This window comes from Vidua macroura, chromosome 9, assembly GCF_024509145.1.
Source record: "Vidua macroura isolate BioBank_ID:100142 chromosome 9, ASM2450914v1, whole genome shotgun sequence".
NCBI classification, from domain to species: Eukaryota; Metazoa; Chordata; class Aves; order Passeriformes; family Viduidae; genus Vidua; species Vidua macroura.
The window spans coordinates 8,989,640-9,005,890 of NC_071579.1; the positions used below are offsets into that span (position 1 = coordinate 8,989,640).

Genomic DNA, 16,251 nt, shown 5'->3' on the forward strand with positions numbered 1-16,251 from the left:
CTCATCAGCGTCCCCATGTCCAGCCCGTGTCCAGCCAGCCCGCCCTTGCCCAGCCCAGCCTCCGCCTGCCCCGCAGCCGCGCGTGGCCCCTCAGCTCAGCCGCGACCCCCAGGGGCTCCTACTGCCCATGCTCTGTGCAGGAGGTAAGGCCGGTTTGGGGTATCCATCATTATCTGCAAACTTCAAGATAAATAAATAAACGAACCTTTAAAATATTAATAAATAACAAGATGGAGACAAACAAAATCTTGGAATGATTTGGGTTGGAAGGGACCTTAAAAGGTCACCCAGTACCACCTGCAGCCATGGGCAGGGACACCTGCCACTATCCCAGCTTGCTCCAAGCCCTGACCAACCTGGCCTTGGACACTGCCAGGGATCCAGGGGCAGCCACAGCTTCTCTGGGCAACCAGTGCCAGGGCCTCCCAACCCTCACACGGAGAAACCTCTTCCAAATATCTCACCCAATATCCTCACAGCCCTGCTGAGGTGCTGGAAGCACTCCCAATAACAGTGCACTGTCCCTGCTCTGGGACACGCAGATGGGTCCATGTCCCTGTGTGAGAAACACAAACGGAGCTCGGACTTTCTGCTCCTTGCATGCAGCCCAACATGGGTTTTTACCAGATGTGTCCACTGTGGAGTGTGGGCTCCATGGAAGTCATGCACAGCACAATCCTCCCCATCCTACCAGAACTGCAGCTGGGCCAGGATTCAAATCTGCTCCCACCAGATCTGACCAGCAGACTACTAGCACCCCCTAAGCAAGGTACTGCCCTGAACAGATTCATAGCAATAAACTTCCAAAAAATATTTTTTACATTTTCTTCAGTGTGCACTTTCAAATCTTCCATTAGAGTACGTTTTGAGAGCACCCAGTGCTTGCAGAGAGAACAATCCCCTGTTGTGTGATTCAGGAGCACATTTTCCATGGATTCACATAATAACCTCAGGAGTTTGGGGCTGTGGTATTCCTCCTCCACCCCAAAATATGCTCACCGTGGGCTGTTTGCATGCAGAGATCACTCTCTGGGTTTTTGCCTTATTAACAGCTCCTTACAAAGCACATATATTTCCTTTTTCTTACAGGGTCATCTTGTTCTTCCAGAAATCCCCTTTCTCTACACACTTCCATTCCCACAGGTAATTCCTCTTTCTTCAGGCTCAATAATTCCAGCTCTTGCAACCTCCTCCACCTCCCCAAAGCACCAGTGTATTTCTGGAAGTTCACAGACAATCCAGTGCTCTACAGAGCCATTTAGAGGAAGTCCTCAAGATTTCCTGAGTATTTTAATGCAGTTTTACTGCTACTTCATGATGTTGACAGCACAGGAGAGAAGCTTTACAGTAGCCTGGAGAGGTTTAGAGCTATTTAGGAGGAGCTATACTGTAGGAGCCATAGATTGGCATAAAAGGGTTTTAGAGCTGTTTTGAGCTCCTCAGAGGAATTTTCAAGTTGCCTGGAGGAGTTGAGAATTGTACAGTAGAGATTTAGAGGCATTTTAGATGCATTTAAAGATATATTAGTGCTGCTTACAGCAACAGAGAGCAGCTTTAGATCAGTTTAGGGGAGCTCTGAGGTGTTGAGAAGAGGCTTAGAAGAGCTAAAGGAGTTTGGTGTTTTACAAGAATTCTGGCACATTTCACAGGACTTTAGGGCTGCTTAGAACAGTCTGTAGGATGCTTAGATCAACTTAGAGCAGTTCAGAGTGGTTTTAGAGGGCTTCAGAAGAGTTTTAGCACTGTCTCTAAGCAGGAATTCCAGAACTGCAGAAAAGAGTTCTAGAGCAGTTGCAAGGAAACTGAGAAGGGCTTGAGATCTATTTTGAAGCATTTTACTGCTACTTTAAGCATTGTGTAGTAGTGTTGTTTAGAGGATTTTCAGAGTGGAAATTTTAGAGAAATGTATAACTTCTCACTGTCGTTTGTTGCCAATTAGAATAGTTTTAGAGCTGTTGAGATGGGTTGTAGAGCAGTGTGGTGCATTTTAGAGCTCTTTAAGCTTTCTAGAGCATTGTGGAGCTCTTTAAAGAAGTCCACACTGGTTTAGCACTCTGGAGTGTTTTAGAATCAGACTTTGAAAGGTATAACTTGGGTGTAATTATAGCTCTTTCACAGCTCATCAGAGGTGTGTTGTAGCTGTGTAGTGGTATTTTAGAGGGGTTTAGAGCACAGCATATTCAAGGAGGTTTAGAGGTCCTTAGAGGAGTTTAGGAGGCCCAGAGGAAATTCACAGGTCTTCAAATCAGTATAGAGGAGTTCTAGATACAATCAGAAAAAAGCTCCTGAGAGGAGGTTTAGAAAGATTCTAGTGAAGTTGAGAGGACTAAAGCACTCTACAAAGGGATATAACAGCTCCTCAGAACTACTTAGTGTGCCTGTGAGGAGTTCTGGAGGAATTTGGAGTTAATTTTCAGATCTTTAGAGCTGTTTCAGGAAGTGTAAAGGTATTTTAAAGGTGGCAAGAAAGTGTTAGAGATGTTTAATACAATTTAATGGCAGTCTAGAGCTGACTAGAAGAGTTTTAGAGTGGTTTAGAGACGGCTTAGAGTTGTGTAAATTACATCTGGTTTGAGGCAATTGCTTCATTTGAGAAACACAGAGTTCCCTACAGCTTGTTAGAGCTGATTAAAGGATTTTGGAGCAATTTAGAAGATGTAGTTTAGAGATGCCTAGAGGTGTTTAACATCTTATAGAGATGTTCAGAGATGTTTTAAGAAATTTTAGAGTTGGTCCAGCCAATCACCTCCTCAGTTCAGAGTTGGGACTATCTTCCCACATCTGGTCACTGTTCTGAGTCCCCTCACTGCCCCTGTCCCTCTCCCCTGCTATCACACACTAAGGGTTTCCTGTTGCAGGGCAGTTGTTGCTAACCTGTGGAAGGAATGCAATTAAGAAAATGATGGTAAAAATTCTAAGACTCTCTGAATTACCAGAAGAAAAAAGAACTGTGCTTTAGCCAAAAGGAATACTTCAATGGCTGTGAGAATTTACATTCAGGAGATCCTGAATACATCGACTGACATTCAGGTTCCAAAATGTGCACTGTAAATTCTAGGCAAGGCAGAAGAGGAGTTCAGGCTGTCTGCAGCTGCAGCATCTTGTGCAGTGACTGGAAAAGTGTCTTGCCACTTGCCATGAAATGAGCAGTGCAGTGTCAGTGGTGCTAGAACTCAGAGGATGATAAGGATGCCAGCGAAAGCAACAAAAATCAGTTGCTATTTTTCCAAAATAAGTAGGGCAATAAAAATTCAATTTTTAATAGATTTAAGCAATTTTTCTATCAGGAAAACCACATTAATGTCAAAAGCTTATCCAAATAACTTTGTAAGGTAATTTCGAATAGGGAAGTTATAAACATTCTCTTGCTGCCATGTGCCAACAAAGTGGATTCATATATTTAATAAGAACTCCATTATTCATTATGCTGAAGGAGCTTAATAACTAAAGCCAAAGGCCCTGCAAGTTTCCTTCAGACTTTTTGTTGTTGCTGTTATTAACTTTTCCATTACTACAACTTAGCAACCCTGTCCTTCACTTCTACTTTCCCCAAATCACAGTTCTCTCTACATATATACAGTTTTGACATCCCAGCTATCACATTTCTCAAGGGGAATTCTGGTTTGGTATAATTACACAACAGTCTTGCCTCTTTTTCTCTGCAATAAACAAATGTATCCAGACATAATTTTCTTTCAAAGACAGACCCAAGTCTATTTCCAGAGAAATATGAAGTACTGAAGCCTAAATGAAAATTCAGAAAGACAGTACCTGTGAAAGTGATGAAATTCTCTTAAATACCATCATGGCTGGCTGGTATTCAGAAGTACATCATCTGGGGAGTTGATGTGATGTCATTATCTGTGTATCTATCTACCTAGCTACCTACATTAACTCTGCTCTCAATCTAAACATGCAAAAATCAAGAAATACTGACATCCCGGATATTAAATTTTAATTTTAAGTCCACTGTTGATGGTACCTGAAAACTTGCCACTTTAACTGTTCTAGAGTTAAGCATAACCTGGAGGATTTTGCTAACTTAGCATTTTCTTAACAGTCATACACAGACATTCCCTGACAGGGAGTCAGAACTATAAGCTCTTTAAAGTCCCTTCCAAAACAAACCATTCTGTGATTCTCTGATTAGGTTGCTGTGTCTGTCACATAAATGATGCTTTAACATGCCAAGTTATTAATTTTTTAGATGTTAAGATGCTTTCTCATTAGCAGTCAACAAGAACATAATCCAATTTATGTCTCTGGAAATAGAAAGAACTGTCAGGGTGCACTGGAGCCGAAGTGACCACTGGCAACCAAGAGAGGACCAGGGATGTTGCTCTTCAAGGAAAGCTCACCTCTGAGCACAGCCAACAGTGCCACCTGCTGCAGAGCGCAGCGTTGGCTCATTCTGGGAACGGACAAGAAGAGAAACCAGGCTCTTGAACGACCCATCTCTGAAGGCCTTACTCACATCATCTAAAGAACAGAAGTGCCCACCAAAAACCCACACCCACTACCAATATTCCCACTGTTAGATGATGGGAGAGTTCTGATATGAACCACACTCATGCCAGTAAGATGAGGAAGAAGCTTAGGAGATAAACCCCCAGTTCCAGTTACCTATTCATGCCTTTTTGGAAGTGGAAATTATTTTAAGGAAAATTTTTCCTTTAACATATCAACCCCTACTCTCTGGGCCTGTTTCCATCACGTCTGGACATGTTCTCAGGTTCCTGGGACTACATAGGGAAATCCTGAGCTCTCAAGGGCAATTTCTGCATATTAGGGTCATTTTCAGACATGTGGGGCTGTTCCCACAATTTCAGAACAACCCTTCAGCAGAGTCAGGAGCTTAACCCAAGTCCTTGGCAGAGGTCTCACTCCATGCAGCATATAGACTGGAGTAGGCTGAGAATGAGAGACAGAGGGAGAGAGGAAGAAAAGGAGGGGGCCAAAGCAGATAAAGAGAAGGAAAAGATCACTTTAAAACTCTAGGAAGGGGGATCAAATAAAGAAAATGCAGAACCCACTGCAATTCTGCCCAGACAGCTGTTGCCTTTTCAGAGCTGTGTTTGCAAATAAGGTCTATTCTGTCACAGTTTAGGCTTAAGTCTCTTCTAAACCATTTAAGAAAGCAAAACCAGCAATGCAATAAATTTGTGTCAAGACTTTTTTTCTAGCAAGCACTGTGACCTCTTTCCCTTAATTCCTATCTTGAAGATAAAAATTTACTTTTTTTTTCATGTTCTTCTTTCTCAGAAGAATCTGTCAATAACAGAATGTGCATCAATTTGTAGGGGAAGATGAATTACTTTCCTCTCAGCACTCAGAGAGGACGGGAAGTTTCTGTGGATCTAGGTAACTTCTTTCACTGGGTGAAGTTTGCTGAGACAATTGCTTGTGGAATTCAGTTTCTAGCTAGATCCCAGAACAGATCCATATTAAAAATAAGCCTTATTGTAGAAATAAACCAGTGATTAAAGCAGTATATAAAGCTGAGATAGCTTCTCTCTGGGCTCCATGCACAGAAGACAGGAAGGTATAAGAATGTTTTTCATGGCTGCTGGAAGCAAGGATTCATTTAGGATTAATTCCCCAAACCTGGAATGGTTTCCAAATGTGAGCTTCAGCAGAGAAATCTTGGAAAATGCCAAGTCAGGAGTGCTCTGGAGTGGTGTTGGGTGTAGTAAGCTTTTTATTTGGCCAAGAGCAGCCAGTTCCATGTTTTCTTTGATGAAACGAGCACAGAATCACTCATTCACTAAGATTTAGCTAACACTGTCACTCAGTAAGCAGGAAGATGCAGTAGTTTCACACCACTTGTAACAAACTAGCTGAAATCAGGCAAAAAACATGGACAACATCTACACACACATTTCCAGAAAGCAGATGATTTTTGGCTGAAGGTGAATCCAATGGTAACAAATTCCCTCGCTGATATGAAATGTGTAGGTCAGAGCATAAGGTCTAAATACCACCTCACTGCAGTTATGGCATAGATTTCCTTTCCATAATTTCTAAGGATAACAAGGAACCTCCTTGGAACACTACTAGAGTACATTCAGCTGCTTCTTTAGAAGATGGTGTGTTTCTGCTTGTTCATTTTCCATGCTGGGAGAGAGAATATGATAAAAAATGGAAGCTTTCTTTAGAGCAAGGAGGTAAGAGACTTCTTTTGGGAGATGAATTTGCAGTAAACCACAGTTCATGTAACAACATATAAGGACACTTCTGCTGCCCTGGACAGCAACTACAGTAACATCATGTGCTCAACTCCTTTGCTGTGAAGTGAGGTTTCTGCACCATCAGATGAGTGTATGTTTACAAAAGTAAAATATATTTATATGTGGAGAGACTCAGCTCTTTTAAATTAGAATAATTGTCGAAGATTCTCTGACAGGCTTAGGCAGCAATGCAAAACTGGAGCTTTGTGTTGAGACCACTTGAAAAAAACACGTGAGTGGCCACACATCCCTGTCTGCCCCTCACACCCCCATTCTTCATATCACACTACAGACTTGTCAGCTACAAGAACGTGACTCAGAGTTATCATTAACCACACTGTAACAACACACTTCTTTCCTGGGTTCCTCCAGTCCTGACACAATTAGGTCAGTGGAAAAGATTCCTGCTTGTGCACACAGTCTGTGCTTGCCCCTAGGGATAAAGGTAACTTAGAGCACAACTGCATTGATGTGACAGCAGTAGTTGTAATGCTGCCACAGAGCAGATGGAAGCAGTTTTGCTGTGGAGAATGCTGCTTAAGATCTTGTTACAGAGAGGAAAAGTGGAAATCACAAGTGATCATATCTCAGGCTTGTCCTTGACCTTATCCAATCAAAGTTATTATTTAAGTACCAGTTCATTACAGTGTTCCTGCCCAGATGAAGACAGTAAAATTTAGGTACAAACCACATGCTTTTATCTGCTTGTGCCCTCATCTCTGCTCCTTAAGGCAAGGGAACAGAAAAACATTGCTTTGTTAGCTGTTCTAGAAAATGCCAGCCAAGTCCCAGACACATATTTATGACATTACAAAGAGGTCAAAAGTTTTGGAATGTATATAAACAGAATACATGTCCCCATGCCTGCCCTACTGTCTCATGCAGCTGTTGACATGTTCTCTCAATGTTTATGTGTAAAAACAAGAGTGCTGGAAAACAACCTCTTGAGAAAACACTGAGGATTGTTCTCCAGCCTGGGGGTGCTCCACCAGGAACAGTCAACTCTTTGTCAGGGACATCAGCTGGATACACAAACTCACTGGGGGTTTGTTCTGGGCCTCTCTGCTTCAGAAACGAAGTGAGAATCCACTGTGGGCTTGTCTTTATCTACAGTCACTGCCCCCCTTCCAAGGTAATACTTCTCAGTGCTCACCATTGGGGTACATTTGTGGAGATTTGCCGAACTATTGTTGCTGAGTATTGTTTTTTATATCTGTAGGTGTTCAAAAACACTTCCATCCCTGGCGTGACAGGGTAAGGTGACAGCTCACCTTACATCAGCCCAAAACCGAGCAGCTTCTGCTCCTCTGAACATACTCCTGCTGTTCCTCTTGGACCCAAGCAGAGCACAGGTAAAATGGAGAAATATTTTACTCTGTAAAATAAAAAGCACAAAGCATGCAGAGAAGTGGCTACACATTGCAGGCCTCAACCTGTTCGAATAAACTCCAGTAGCAAATCACTGTACACCACCCTCTTCTGTGGCTCTGGAGAGATTTGTGGCTTTAGAGATAAAATCACAATTGCTTTTTGGCATGGTTTTACTTCCCTTTTCAGAACAGGAGTGTATCACACAGCATCCTGATGAAGTTCTCAGCAAGCAAAGTGGGTTCCCTGTTAAAAGTCATTCCCAGCTATTCATGTAAAATGTCCCTGAGAGTTCAGCTGAATTTGGCTGCAAGGAATTTGCACAAACCACGACAAACTGAGAGGTGTTCTCAGAATACAAACTGTGCAGTTTAATCTGCCCTATTGTGCTGGTACCAAACTATGTCTGGAGCTGCAGCTGGCTAAATGAAGAGCCCAGCTTCGCTGTGTGTATTATAAGCAGGACAGGATTTCACAATGGCTTTGTATAAGCCCTTTGTGCAGATATCTAAGGGCTAAGAGGGCTGATTAACCTCAAATACCGCTCAGAACAGCCAGCCATCAGAGAACACTGTCTGTCTTTCATAACATGCCAGCAAAAATCTCGTGAGGATGGTCTCAGCAGAGTGTGCAGCCAGATTTCTACCTACCCTTCACCCCTGTGGTAAAAAGGAAAAGCTGGCATTCTGTATAGCACCACTCTCCCATAATCCAAGTCAGGTGGGGGGAGAGACACATTATTTATGTGAAATCCTTTCTCTCAAAGCACAAAACCTGCCACTGACCCTGTCATAAGTGGGCACACAGCCATGGCAAACAGGGGAAGTTACACAAGGGCGCAAAACTGTTGATGGAGCCAGATCACACACTGGTCCCAGTGTTGCCTTGTGGATAGTAGGTGGGGCCTTTGGCATTTGCGTGGGGGCTCTCCAATGAGACCCAGAGCAGGACAAGGCTCCAGCCTTCTGGTTTTCATAACAGTAGCCCCCTCCAGTAGTGTTGAGGCATGGGAGGAGCTTGCCCAAACTCAAATAAACACTGACATGCAGCATCTTATGAGGATGTGCAGCCTCCACAGGACACACTGCAACAGCTGGAAGGACAAGGACTGAAACTGTAAGTATGTCTACCTTCTCCACTTCCTTAATAGCACTAGTAGTTTGTGGAGTGGCATGTTCTGGCTGCACTTACTTGTGCTAGCAGTGTAACCTGCTGCCTGTCCCTTTGGCCCATGTGTTAACAGCTGCAGAAAAACTAAACACCCTATAGACATATTTACATTAATAGATGGACATTTCAAAGTTTAGCTTTCCTGTACATCTAAAAAAGTTCAATTGTATCTGGAGAATTCTTCTGTTTGTCTCTCCCATCCCAAAGCATTGTTTTATGTAATTAAAAAAAAATATCTCTAACATGCAGTCACAGACAGCACCGGCCATAAAGTTACAAAATCCAGAGCTGTGAAGTCTACCCAGTAGTTACAGTTGGGAAGCAGCTGGAAATAGCCAGTAAAGAGAAACCAGCTTGTTCAGTAGCTAATGCAAGTGTTGAGCAGCAGCATTGTCTTTCAAATGGCAATAAATTGTTGTAGGAAGTTTCAGCGTAATTGCTCATATTTGCTTCTAATTATATTGATTCCTGCTTTATGATGCTTTGTTGATTTCATCATGGATGAAGTCTGTGAATACAGTACAACTGTGCAGCAGTCCCTGGTGACCATCATTCTGGTCAGGTCTGCTGGAGATGAGGTACCTTCAGGCTGGGACGGGGAAGGGAACAGTACCTGCCTGTTCTACTAGCAGCCATATCCAGCTGTTTGATTCTGACCTTCCCTTGATCTGTGGTGACAAGTGAAGGAGCTGCTGGAAAAAGCTCAACATTAAAGTGGCTCCACATACTACTTATTTAACAGACTCTGAAGGAACCCAGTACCACCAGGTACTGTGGCCTTTTTTTTATGGTGTGTTTTAATAAAAACTTTTCAGATCCCAAGAACTCTTCGTTCCTAGCCACCTCTAGGCAGGCTACAGAAGGGGATTAATAGAATTTAACAGTGGTCCAGGTACTGCAAAAAGATGTAACAGCCAAGAAAGTAGTTAAGTAGCACAAGGCAGTTGCTTTTACAAAACACACACTGTTAATTACTGAAACAGGTAATTAGGTTATAGTCTGAGAAGACAACATTCTATGACCTAAGAATCCAGATAATCACTGAATTATGTGCTCTTTGCAACATGACAGGTGAAAGACATTGTAATGTAACACAAGGCAGAGACTGTCAGAATGTACATCATACACTACAGTTTGCCTGGTTAACAACAGAAGTCATATATGGAGGCCACTAAAATCTCAGCATTTAGCCAGATCTGATCATTTCAACACTGGTTTTGAATATTTTCACTTGCTTTATTTGGGACAGTGTTTTTAAGTTTTCACCTTTTTCCCTCCCATGTGAAGGCTACGGAGGAAAATAGTTATTCATTAAAAAATGCAGAAAATCTGATTTATCCACAGGACTCTGAGGCTAAAAGCCTTTAAGGAAAAGCCATCAGCTATCATGAGAGGCCAACTAAAGTTAAGAGCACAGTTAACACCAGATAACCCACCAAACCACTTCTGCTTTTTCATCCAGGAGCAAACAGACTGAAGTGAAGTCCTTCTGACTTACGGCTTTCCACAAAACTCCCACTTGCAGGATCTCACTTTGCTGTCAGGAAATACCTTTTTGTCACGGAGAGGCAAGGGCAGCATATCCTGAAAGAACACTTCCTCCAGTAGAGGCAGTTTCTTGGTCCTGGTGCTCTGTTCCTGCAGGGCTAAATGGCTTTCAGCCTTTTTTCAGGCCTTCCACCAGTTCAGCGACATTTGAAAAGCTCTAGTGCCATAATTATTTAAGAGATGCCAATGAACTGTCTGCCTTCCAGCTCTGGCAAGATGATAAAGTCCTTCAAGCAAACGTTCCTGTCCCTGGACCTGCAGTCCCCTCGCTGGAGCTCAGCAGAGGCAAAGGTAACTGCAACAATATTTGTATGCTGATTTGGAAAAGGTAGCTACTAATTTCTGTCAACACCCATCTCATGGGTACTGTGACTTTTGCTACCTTTCAGGCAAAGGACTATGAACTGCGTCAGTACGAGACAGCAAAGTGGGTCAGCACAGTCATTAAGGGAGAAACCCAGAAGGAAGCCATGCGCCAGGGCTTCTGGAAACTCTTCCACTACATCCAGGGAAAGAATGAAAAAGGTAGGACATGCTGGTTTTGAACAGAAAGAATTACAAGTAGCTAATGAACAGTACAGGAGCTGGGAGATGCAGCTTAGACACATGGTTTTCCTTTCCTATAGAAATGAAGATTGACATGACTGTGCCAGTGACCTGCCTGGTAAAATCAGGCTGCACAGACTTCAAGATCTCTTTCTTTGTGCCATTTGAACACCAGGACTGCCCCCCCCAGCCCACTGACTCTGATGTGTTCATTGAGGAGCGGAAGGCAGCAGCTCTCTTTGTCCGGTAAGCAAAACCAGCACAGTTGACACCACATGAATGCAGCTCAGTAGCTGCCCTCATTTAAGTGTGGGCTACACTTCCTTAAGAGATGATTAAGTATGGATAGACCCAGCTGTTCAGAGCCTTAATTGCTAAAACTCAACCCTTAAGCAATCTTATGCTTGGGTGTCTTACCACAAAAACAAGTGACCAGGTTGTGAAAACACTGGGATTCTTTTCAAAGACACTTGAAAACTGCATTGAGTTTCAGAGATGCAGCCTCCACAATAATCTTCTGAAGACAGTGTTTTACAGAACATCTAAACCACTCTCCCAGCACTTTTTTATTTGTAGTCCTGAACTGCCAAAGAACACACAGGGTAGTTGTTACTTAAGTGCTTGTTTTAAATCTTACCTTTGAAAACAGCATAAATTCCCATGCTGCTTGACTGCTAGTTCTGCATGGGTAATCTACCAACTTCAAACTGCAGCACAAATGAAAATAAAGCCAGGGGCTTGAATCAAGAAATCTTTTCTCACTTTTACCAGGTCCTTTGGTGGATTTGCCTCCCCAGAGAAGTATGCTGAGGAAGCTGATGCCTTGGCCAGAACCTTAAGAAACAGAGGCCAACCATTCCATGAAGACTTCTTTTATACTGCAGGCTATGACAGTCCCTTCAAGCTCTTTAACAGGCATAATGAAGTGTGGTATTTTAAAAAGTAACACTACAGGGGATATTGAGAGGGTACTAATCAGCTCTGGATGAAAACAGACCTTGTTAATGGCTTGTATTTTAGTGCAGAAGAGCTTTAATTCACATGTCCAAATTTATTTTCTCTAGTATGAATAACTTTTCTGGATAAAAACATTTCAAAATGTAATTCAAGATCATACCAGGTGGAGCAGGCAGGATACATAACAAACTTACTCCTCTTATTGAAAGGTTTTAAGCAACACTAATAATGTGAAAATCCTGCTGAATTTTAAGTATGGAGCTTTATTTCTCATTAGAAGTGCTACAGGGCTAGTTGAAGCATTATGGAAAGGGAGTTCTTCATAACTGACTTTCATAAGCTGATTTTCCTCATACTGACATCACCTGAGAGCAGGGAGGAATTTAAATGACTTTTTCAGAGAAGCAAGCTTCCATTAAGGAGCATTAGAAAACAAATATCTTAGCAGGCCTTAGTGACTCATAAACAGTAACTGTTGTTAATTAGTTAAGTAGTAGTATCAAAATCTCCCACCTCTCCAACTTTTTTCCCTTGTGAAGACCAAATGTTGTGTAGTTTAAATCCAGAATCCTTGGAAAAGATTACCAAGTCCAAGCTGTACACTTGTTCTGAGAGGATCTGCACCTGAACATGTATTACCAGGATTACTGGTGGAGTATTACTTCAGTAGCAAATATACAAGTATTAAGTTTAGCTCTCTCCTTAAAACATTTGAAATACTCTAAGTTATTTAGCTTTGTCTAAAATATGGTCACTTGCAGTCTGCACACCAGCAGTATTTGACACCTCAGTTAAGAAACCTGAAGGACAAGCATCAAGCCTAGTTTAGTCTCTAATCTAAATTTAGCATGTTAAATCTTAATATAGCAGCCTGGAGGTGTTTTGCATCAAGTTGTTCCAGACAGAAAGGAGGTCACAACACCAGGTAGAGTTTACAGATTTTTATTCACTCCAATAAGCATCAGGCAAACATAACCAGTGAGGTAAAAACACATGGCTTTTTTAATGCTGTTCACTCAAGTGTAACCCATTTCTCAGCCATCTTCCACCTATTAAGACAGACATAAGAACCATTATAAGGTACCGAACCAGCACAACACACTTGATGGGAACATCTCAGACCTTAGAATTTCATCTCAGTTCAGTGAGAGAGTTCAAGCTAAGGTTATCATCACTTGTTCCAACAAATAGATTATTACAGCAGTTACACTCACCTCCTCAATTCCTCATATGCTAGTTTCAGAGTTGCCTCTTCACCTAAATCAAGAAAACACAGTTAGCATATGCAGCAGCGCAACTGCTAAAAGCTCCACAACAGCTTTGCAACCTCAGAGAGAAATGGAACGGAAAGGGTAATATCACAGTAACTCATTTGGCAGAATCAATTTCATCAGCGGCTACAAATATTTCCAGAAGTTTTTAATACAATTCATCTGCTGTGTAGACTTACCCAGTGAGGCTGCAGACAGCACAGTAGTTGTTACTTCCTGAGAAAGAAAGAAGTACTTTCAGAATAACAGACAGCAGCACTATATGCAAAGTTCATTTATCTATTAATTTCTATTCACCAAACTTTTACCTGAAAGGAAACTGACTTTTACCTGGCATCTTACGAGTTCAACTTACAACACCCAAATACAGAATTACTAACATTGAAAGAATCAGGGAAGTAAAAAGCTATTACTTTGCTTTGTGATACTGTCTCACCCAACAATATTGTATTTCATGATTTTAAATACCTAAAATACAAGTCCCATAGGTTTTCAAGATGGCTTCTATTTTTGAAAGTGTTTGGGATGTTCCAGTTTGTTTGAAAACAAGTTTGTACAGCAAACATCTAGAACTTGAGCTAAATTTGTGTAGAGCCAATACAAAGGTAAGTATTAACTGCTGAGAAAAGACAGCCACAGCACAAGTTTCTATTTTAATTCCAGAGTGCAGTGTCACAGTAGTGCCCACAGAACAGCCAGATACAATAAAGGGAAGACAAATCAGGTATCTTATAGGACTAATTTTGGGCACCACTGTTTAAGCATTCAGCACAAAGACAATATTCCAGGAATTATTAAACCCCAAGTATTCTACACTTACCTCAGAGACATCCATTTTATTTCTCAAACTCCATGCAAGTGTCACCCTGTAAAGAAGGGAAATTGTACTAAAACACTTTTGGCAGTGGTTTGAGACTGTGAATGTGGGTACTGTTTCAGCACAAGAGCTCTCCTCAGCCTCTTTCAGAGAGATTCCCATTGCTTAGAATTCATCACAAACAGTACATGCCAAGAGTAGCTTAATGCAGTATCTCTTGTGACAAACCCTTTAAAGGGGGATCTGGCCTTACTCCCAACCACATCTTCATTCACCTCACCATAAGAGCCCTGATCTAGCCATTGAGGTAAACAATTTACCACATAGGCATTCAAGATCAGTGCTACTCCCTGAAAAAGCCCATTACATTTTAACAGCAAGTTTAATAGCAGGTAATTGTACTGCATTTGCTCAGCCCAGAACATGTGACAACCTGGTAGCAAGGAGCTTTTCTTATCTAGTAGGAATTCAAGTAGTCCATAGCAGCTACACATTTAAAATGGTCAGCACTATTTCTTTTTAGTCACAGAAAGCAGTTTATTTTATTTTGAGATACGCAGCACTGTGGGGGAGTGAATCCTGCAGGCTGCTGGCAAATCCAGGCTTTTTAACCTGGAAAAGGTTATAAAAATCAAGAACCCTGCTTAATGGTGCAGCCAGCCCTGTAAATGGCCCTGTAACAGCCAGTATCTAGTAACTTCCTAATTCCCTGTATCACACAATTCTGACCAGTCACACTCATGTGTTAGCAACTTACTTTTGCTTGCAGCACTACCACGTGCATCACTTCCCAGCTCCATCACACCTGGATCAAAGCAAACCATTAGGACAGTACAGAAACAAGCACAGGAGAAAAAACCAAGTCAGGTGCCTGCAGTCAGATAGAGCTAATTACAGACCTCCATGATTGAAGTCAAGGCAGTCACATCTCATCACACAGGCAGCTCACACTGTCAGGCCCTGTGCAGCCCTGCTGTAGGGCTGGGCTGCTATGGGCAAGAGGGCAAATACTTAAGTAGTGCCATCAGAGCAAATTCAAGGAGCTCACTGTGACAAGTTTAGTGCACACCAGCCTGTCAAGACTGGGCTCCAGCCAGCAGCTCCCCTTTAAACATCCTCCTGGTTTTGGCTGAGATGCAAGCCACAGCCAATGGACCTCTTACCCCCTTAGCTGACAAGCAGTTAAAAACTTATGGGCCTATGTTGAAAGCCTAATACTTAGGAAGTAAAAATAGTACTTACCTCACAATGAGAAACATTTGGAAGCCTGTAAATAAAAATTTGCTATTAGGCAGGGTCCAGCAGGAAGTTATAGCATTAACAGTTTGAGTGAAGTACTGTATCAGTTTGGTCGATTTATCCTCATGGGGATCAGAGACCTGATTCAGCATCAACATCATTTACAGTAGGCTGCAACACTCCTATCCCCTTCTGAAGGCAGGCTGTGAAGCCATTTCCCAGCACTCTTCAACACCGAAATGTTCATGCCTCAACTCCAGGGCATGCTGAAATTGCATGAAGGAGCAAACTTTGCCATTGCAGAGTTCAGTGATGTGAGGTTCGTGTAACCAAATTGTGCATATTAAAGATAACCATTTTGGACTCTAAATTCACAGTAATGTGGCATTCACCATTTAGTTTCAACAGGAAAATTCTAGAGGTCATTAACACCACAATTATTTGATGCTCTTACTGTGAAATACATGAAGCTAAAGGCACTCTTAATGGTACTAATATTTGCCTCACACTTTTTAAGAACAAAATGAATTTGCAAGCATCTCTAAAAGCAAACTCTCAAATGCAGCACAGACAAAAGTAGCATCCATCTAAAAAGTAAAGGTTTATTAATTACCTTTAATTACAAAGGCCTTGTCTTCATCAACATCAGTAACAGGTGAAATGGTTTCTCACACAAGAGGCATGGGGCTCCTCTGTTGAGGGCAGCCTGCAAAGCAATAAAAAACTTTTAGAACATGGAGCACTAACACCTGATTAACCTTATTCTGCTGTATGTTGTACTTGACTTCACAACCACATCCTACTCTGTATCTATTAATCTTACTAAATTTTATGTTTAACCCACTTACCGGTCTTTTGAGATAAATTTTTAAAATACATTCATGGAGCAAAAAAAAAGTGTTCACCTTCAGTTTCCCACATGATTTGTTTGAAATAGCCTAAGCTACAGGAGGCTGCATCAGAGAAGGAGGCGAAAGACAGTAACTGATCACCACAGGTCATCTGCTGAACTATGCAGTCATCACACAGCAGCCTTTCCAGACAGCAGGGATTAAATGAGTTTTCACCCATGTCAGCAATGCAGTACTTACCTTGAAACAGCTTATAG

At 42.0% G+C, this 16,251-nt stretch overlaps 2 protein-coding genes, 1 long non-coding RNA gene and 2 other non-coding genes across 7 annotated transcripts in view; 2 read left to right on the plus strand and 3 right to left on the minus strand.

Moving 5' to 3' along the window:
• The first annotated feature begins 52 nt into the window (after positions 1-52).
• HEBP2 (heme binding protein 2) lies at positions 53-12,751 on the plus strand. 2 transcript variants are annotated; one of them, XM_053985472.1, is made up of 6 exons: positions 53-143; positions 7,447-7,579; positions 10,520-10,604; positions 10,703-10,838; positions 10,940-11,105; positions 11,631-12,751. In XM_053985472.1, the coding sequence occupies exons 3-6, from the start codon at positions 10,530-10,532 to the stop codon at positions 11,803-11,805; spliced, it is 552 nt and encodes a 183-aa protein (XP_053841447.1). In that variant the 5' UTR covers positions 53-143; positions 7,447-7,579; positions 10,520-10,529; the 3' UTR covers positions 11,806-12,751. The 2 variants fall into 2 exon arrangements, with proteins under 2 accessions (XP_053841447.1, XP_053841446.1); XM_053985471.1 differs by lacking the exons at positions 53-143; positions 7,447-7,579 and adding an exon at positions 8,590-8,711.
• LOC128811674 (uncharacterized) lies at positions 12,743-15,820 on the minus strand. Of its 2 annotated transcripts, none has more exons than XR_008438420.1 (7): positions 15,757-15,820; positions 15,147-15,171; positions 14,662-14,709; positions 13,908-13,953; positions 13,267-13,303; positions 13,031-13,073; positions 12,743-12,865 (listed from the first exon to the last, which is right to left on the minus strand). It is a non-coding gene; the product is annotated as an uncharacterized LOC128811674 (long non-coding RNA). The 2 variants fall into 2 exon arrangements; XR_008438419.1 differs by having other exon boundaries at positions 15,147-15,409; positions 15,757-15,807.
• Positions 13,141-13,215, minus strand: LOC128811865 (small nucleolar RNA SNORD47). The gene has a single exon (XR_008438510.1). It is a non-coding gene; the product is annotated as a small nucleolar RNA SNORD47 (small nucleolar RNA).
• Positions 13,922-16,251, plus strand: part of RO60 (Ro60, Y RNA binding protein) — a 146,090-nt gene continuing 143,760 nt past the window's right edge. The window contains exon 1 of the mRNA XM_053985452.1: positions 13,922-13,955. Within this exon, the coding sequence (XP_053841427.1) occupies positions 13,940-13,955 (16 nt within the window). The 5' untranslated portion in view covers positions 13,922-13,939. The remainder of the gene's footprint in view (positions 13,956-16,251) is intronic.
• On the minus strand, positions 14,016-14,091 carry LOC128811859 (small nucleolar RNA SNORD79). Its single transcript, XR_008438504.1, has one exon. It is a non-coding gene; the product is annotated as a small nucleolar RNA SNORD79 (small nucleolar RNA).